A 6,148-nucleotide genomic window follows, 5' to 3' on the forward strand; every position below is an offset into this window, starting at 1 on the left:
AGAGAGAGAGAGAGAGAGAGAGAGAGAGAGAGAGAGAGAGAGAGAGAGAGAGAGAGAGAGAGAGAGAGAGAGAGAGAGAGAGAGAGAGAGAGAGAGAGAGAGAGAGAGAGAGAGAGAGAGAGAGAGAGAGAGAGAGAGAGAGAGAGAGAGAGAGAGAGAGAGAGAGAGAGAGAGAGAGAGAGAGAGAGAGAGAGAGAGAGAGAGAGAGAGAGAGAGAGAGAGAGAGAGAGAGAGAGAGAGAGAGAGAGAGAGAGAGAGAGAGAGAGAGAGAGAGAGAGAGAGAGAGAGAGAGAGAGAGAGAGACACACACACAGCAAGTGTCAGACAGGGACGTCGAGGCACATAAGAAAATCCGAACTAAGACATATCGGGACTGCAGCAGGAGTAATAAACCGAGAAGAAGAGAAGCAGAAGGGTGACCAGCAAGATTGGAGGGAAGAGCAACAGCGAACAAGGGGGAAGGGCAGGGAGGGAAGGCAGAGTGAGTCGGTGCGTCTGATAGTTTCGTTTGGAGAACGAGCGGGGAAATAAGCCGAGAAGGGACCGTTACATTGTCCTTACTGAACGAGCTCAGAGTGAGGGTTCTCCTACTCCTCCTCCTCTTCCTTCTCCACCTCTTCGTGCACCGCTCTCCCCAGCGAGATGAATCACCGCCGACGCTCCTCACGATCTGCGCTCTTTCTGCTCTTCTGCGTGTTGTCCTCTCGGACAGGTCAGGGCACCGCCACGTCTGTCCATATGTCTCTCTGTGTACGTACTGTCCTCCGTTAACGTAGTCTCTTTCGGTCCGTACGTGCGTCTGTGTACGCTGCCCTGTATGATTGCACGTCGGTTTAGGTATGTATGTCTGTACGTGTCTATGTACAGATGTTGTACTTGCTGTCGGCGAGTTTGTACCGTCTTCGAAGCCGGCATTTCCCACAAATTTGTCGATGTCGATTCTCTTTGAACTGCGTACTCTGTCCGCATCGCATCGTACTCTGTCCGCATCGCATCGTGCTCTGTCCGCATCGCACACGTATGACCACCTGCCTTTGCAATGATGGCTGTGCGATGCACGACATTCGCTTTGTGTGTCACTGCCTCGAACCGCCTGTTAAACCTGCTCATTGGTCTCATGGTGAGACAAGCTGTGTGGGCTGTGTACAGCCTCTCTGCGTGTCTGTCAGCATGTGGGAATGTGTCAAAGGGTGGCTCGCAGGTTCTGAATGGTTCTGAAACTGTCTCTGGTTGGTTCTGTGTCTATCTGTCTCTGGCTGGTTCCGTGGCTATCTATATCTGGCTGGTTCCGTGGTTATCTGTCTCTGGCTGGTTCCGTGGCTATCTATATCTGGCTGGTTCCGTGGTTATCTGTCTCTGGCTGGTTCTGTGTCTATCTATCTCTGCCTGGTTCTGTGTCTATCTATCTCTGGCTGGTTCTGTGTCTATCTATCTCTGGCTGGTTCTGTGTCTATCTATCTCTGGCTGGTTCTGTGTCTATCTCTGGCTGGTTCCGTGGCTATCTATCTCTGGCTGATTCTGTGGTTATCTGTCTCTGGCTGGTTTTGTCTATCTATCTCTGGCTGATTCTGTGTCTATCGATCTCTGGCTGGTTCTTTGTCTATCTATCTCTGGCTGGTTCCGTGGCTATCTATCTCTGGCTGGTTCTGTGTCTGTCTGTCACTGCTTGGTTCTGTGTCTATCTGTCTCTGACTAGTTCCGTAGCTATCTATCTCTGGCTGGTTCCGTGGCTATCTGTCTCTGGCTGGTTCCGTGGCTATCTATCTCTGGCTGGTTCCGTGGCTATCTATATCTGGCTGGTTCCGTGGCTATCTATCTATGGCTAGTTCCGTGGCTATCTGTCTCTGCCTGGTTCCGTGGCTATCTGTCTCTGCCTGGTTCTGTGGCTATCTATCTCTGGCTGGTTACGTGGCTATCTGTCTCTGCCTGGTTCTGTGGCTATCTATCTCTGGCTGGTTCCATGGCTATCTATCTCTGGCTGGTTCCGTGGCTATCTATCTCTGGCTAGTTCCGTGGCTATCTATCTCTGGCTGGTTCCGTGACTATCTATCTCTGTGTGGTTCTGTGGCTATCTATCTCTGCCTGATTTTGTGGCTATCCATATCTGGCTGGTTCTGTGGCTATCTATCTCTAGCTGGTTCTGTAGCTATCTATCTCTGCCTGGTTCTGTGCGAACTATCTCTGCCTGATTCTGTGGCTATGTTTTTGGCTGGTTCTGTGGATATCTGTATCTGTCTGGTTCCGTGACTATCTGTCTCTGCTTGGTTCCATGGATAGCAACTCTGGCTGGTTCTGTGGATAACTATCTCTGCCTGATTCTGTGGCTATCTGTCACTGTCTGGTTCTGTGGCTATCTGTCACTGCTTGGTTCTGTAGCTGTCTGTCTCTGTCTGGTTCCGTGACTATCTGTCTCTGCTTGGTTCCATGGATAGCAACTCTGGCTGGTTCTGTGGATAACTATCTCTGCCTGATTCTGTGGCTATCTGTCACTGTCTGGTTCTGTGGCTATCTGTCACTGCTTGGTTCTGTAGCTGTCTGTCTCTGCCTGGTTCTGTGGCTATCTGTCACTGCTTGGTTCTGTGGCTGTCTGTCTCTGCCTGGTTCTGTGGCTATCTGTCTCTGTCTGGTTCTGTGGCTATCTGTCTCTTCCTGGTTCCATGGCTATCTATCTCTGCCTGGTTCCATGGCTATCTATCTCTGCCTGGTTCTGTGGCTATGTTTCTGGCTGGTTCTGTGGCTATCTGTCTCTGTCTGGTTCTGTGGCTATTTGTCTCTGTCTGGTTCCGTGGCTATCTGTCTCTGTCTGGTTCTGTGGCTATCTGTCTCTGCCTGGTTCTGTGGCTATCTGTTTCTGCCTAGTTCTGTGGCTATCTGTCTCTGTCTGGTTCCGTGGCTATCTGTCACTGCTTGGTTCTGTAGCTGTCTGTCTCTGCCTGGTTCTGTAGCTATCTGTTCCTGCCTGGTTCTGTGGCTGTCTGTCTCTGCCTGGTTCTGTGGCTATCTGTCTCTACTTGGTTCCATGCATAGCAACTCTGGCTGGTTCTATGGATAACTATCACTGCCTGATTCTGTGGCTATGTTTCTGACTGGTTATGTGGATATCTGTATCTGTCTGGTTCCGTGGTTATCTGCCTCTGCCTTGTTCTATGGCTATCTGTCTCTGCTTGGTTCCATGGATAGCAACTCTGGCTGGTTCTGTGGATAACTATCACTGCCTGATTCTGTGGCTATGTTTCTGACTGGTTATGTGGATATCTGTATCTGTCTGGTTCCGTGGTTATCTGCCTCTGCCTTGTTCTATGGCTATCTGTCTCTGCTTGGTTCCATGGATAGCAACTCTGGCTGGTTCTGTGGATAACTATCACTGCCTGATTCTGTGGCTATGTTTCTGACTGGTTATGTGGATATCTGTATCTGTCTGGTTCTGTGGTTATCTGCCTCTGCCTGGTTCTATGGCTATCTGTCTCTGCTTGGTTCCATGGATAGCAACTCTGGCTGGTTCTGTGGATAACTATCTCTGCCTGATTCTTTGGCTGTCTGTCTCTGCCTGTTTCTGTGGCAGTCTGTCTCTGCCAGGTTATGTGGCTGGCTGTCTCTGCCTGGTTTTCTATCTCTGGCTAGTTCTGTGGATAACTGTCTCCACCTGATTCTGTGGCTGTCTATCTCTGTCTGGTTCTATGGCTGTCTGTCTTTGCCAGGTTATGTGGATATTTGTCTCTGCCTGGTTCTCTATCTCTGGCTGGTTCTCTGGCTATCTGTTTCTGGCTGGTTAAAATAAAAAAATGACCGTTTTTACAGCCATTTTTCCCTGCTGCGCAGGGGTTTGGCTTTTTGTGAGGCAATGTTTTATGGCCGGATGCCCTTCCTGACGCCAACCCTGGTCGCCTCTTACGACACACAGGGATATGGTACACCTATTCTAACCGGGGCATACACCGGGACCAGTACACTGGCACTCATTTCGCCGACCTCGGAAGGATGACAGGCTGAGTCAACCCCCTGGTGTTAATTCAGCAGCCAACGGGGCTTGAACTCAGGACCCTGGGATCCCAAGCCGCCACCCTAACCACCAAGCCAACACCAGGCTTTGTTTCTGGCTGGTTCTGTAACTCTATCTGGCTGGTTCTGTAACTTTCTTGAGTTGGTTATGTGGCTATCTCTGCCTAGCTCTCAGGCTAACTGTCTCTATCTGGTTCTGTGGTGAAGTATCTCTGGCTGGTTCGGTGATTATATCTGTCTCTGGCTGGTTCTGTGATCTGTCTCTGGCTGGTTCTGTGATCTGTCTCTGGCTGGTTCTGTGGTTATCTGTCTCTGGCTGGTTTCTAGAACTGTCTCTGGTTGGCTCTGTGGTTATCTGTCTCTGGCTGGTTCTTTAACTGTCTCTGACTGGTCTGTAACTGTCTCTGGCTGGTTCTATAACTTTCTCTGGCTGGTTCTGTGGTTATCTGTCTCTGCCTGATTCTGTGGCTATGGATTCTGTCACTGCTTGGTTCTGTTGCGGTCTGTCTCTGCCTGGTTCTGTGGCTATCTGTCACTGCTTGGTTCTGTGGCTGTCTGTCTCTGTCTGGCTGGTGCGTCTGGTCTCTTGGCTACCCGGATATTGTTGACTCTGTAGCTGGCTGTGTGTGTCTCTGGCTGGTTGTACAGCTGTCTCTGGCTAGTTGTACATCTGTCTCTGGCTGGTTCTATAACTTTCTCTGGCTGGTTCTGTGGTTATCTGTCTCTGCCTGATTCTGAGGTTATCCCTCTATGGCTGGTTCTATGGCTATCTGTCTCTGGCTGGTTCTGTGGCTATTTCTGGCTGGTTCTTTAGTTATCTCTGGCTGGTTCTTTGGTTATCTCTGGCTGATTCTGTGCCTGCCTGTGGCTGGTTCTGTGGCTTTGCCTGATTCTGTGACTATCTATCGCTGTGTGGTTCTGTGGCTGTCTATGGGTGGTTACGTGGCGGGCTCTGCCTGGTTCTATGGCTAACTATCTCTGGCTGGTTATGTGGCGGTCTCTGCCTGGTTCTATGGTTAACTATCTCTGGGTGGTTCTGTAACTGTCTCTGGCTGTTTCAGCTGTAACTATCTCTGGCTAGTTCTCTGGCTGACTTGCTCTATCTGGTTCTGTGGTTGTCTATCTCTGGTTGGTTCACGAGTTAACAGTGTCTCGCTGATTCAGTGGCTACTTGTCTCTGCCTAACTCAATGACTGTCTTTCTGGCTGGTTCCCTAATTAACTGTCTCTGGCTGGTTGTGTAGGTGACTATCTCTGTTTTTTTTTGGTGGCTCTATAGCTAATTGTCTCTGCCAGGTTGAAAATTTTGGCAAACTGGATCATTGGATTTCTGACTCAGTGGCTAGTTGCCCTGATTGACATTGACAATGTGAACACTGTAGTTGACTCATTGGAAATCTGTTTTTTTGCCTGGTAGACGATGTAGATACCTGACTCCTTGGATACTGGGCTGTGTGACTCAGTGGCTCTCACTGGTTTTGTAAGGGTTTCTCTCAGAAACTACCTTAGCCTGCTTCTGTTTCTTCCAGGCTCTAGCTGCCTTTGTGGATACTAGTCCTGAGAATGCTTCTTTATCTTGCTGGATTTGGCTGGTTGATTTGCTTTTGTGGTAGCTGACACTGGTTACGTGGATCGCTGGCTCGAGCTGGGTATATGGATCGCTGGCTCTGGTTGTTTCTAAGGATAACTAATGGTGTGATTATCTGCCAGATTCTAGTGACTGTTTGTGGCTGTGGCTGACTATTTTTAAATAGCTCTGAGTGTTTCTGTAGGTAGTTGGATCTGGGTGTCTCTTTGACTACCTGTATCTGACTGATCTGGAGCGAACTGCCTCTGGCTGGTTCTTTGGCTCATGGACTCAGGCTGGTTCTGTGGATAGCTGTCTCCTTGACTTGCTAGCTGGCTCCTTGGATAACTATCTTTTGCTGGTTCTGCTACTAATTGTATCCAGGTCAATCAAACTAATGTGAAACTGGTTCATTATATAGCTGCCTTAGTAAATACCTGGCTATGTCAATAGTTCACTATTTGGCTCCTAGGCTACCAGCCTCCTTCGGTACTGGGCTCCTTGGGTACCACGTTCCTTGGATAATGCGCCTGTTGGAACCTGGCTCCTTGCATAACAAGTTCTGTGACTCACTGTCTCTCGC

At 49.4% G+C, this 6,148-nt stretch overlaps 1 protein-coding gene across 2 annotated transcripts in view; it reads left to right on the forward strand.

Moving 5' to 3' along the window:
* Window positions 1-255: 255 nt before the first annotated feature.
* The window catches only part of LOC147010411 (cell adhesion molecule 2-like), a 97,057-nt gene continuing 91,164 nt past the window's right edge, over window positions 256-6,148 (forward strand). Inside the window, exon 1 of one of the 2 annotated variants that reach the window (XM_085858946.1) lies at window positions 256-712. In XM_085858946.1, coding sequence (XP_085715072.1) covers window positions 643-712 — 70 coding nt within the window. In that variant the 5' untranslated portion in view covers window positions 256-642. The remainder of the gene's footprint in view (window positions 713-6,148) is intronic. The other variant, XM_085858945.1, reaches the window with a different exon arrangement.

The sequence above is a fragment of the Eptatretus burgeri genome, chromosome 16, assembly GCF_056783735.1.
Source record: "Eptatretus burgeri isolate ZD-2024b chromosome 16, Ebu_testis_v1, whole genome shotgun sequence".
Classification (NCBI taxonomy): Eukaryota; Metazoa; Chordata; class Myxini; order Myxiniformes; family Myxinidae; genus Eptatretus; species Eptatretus burgeri.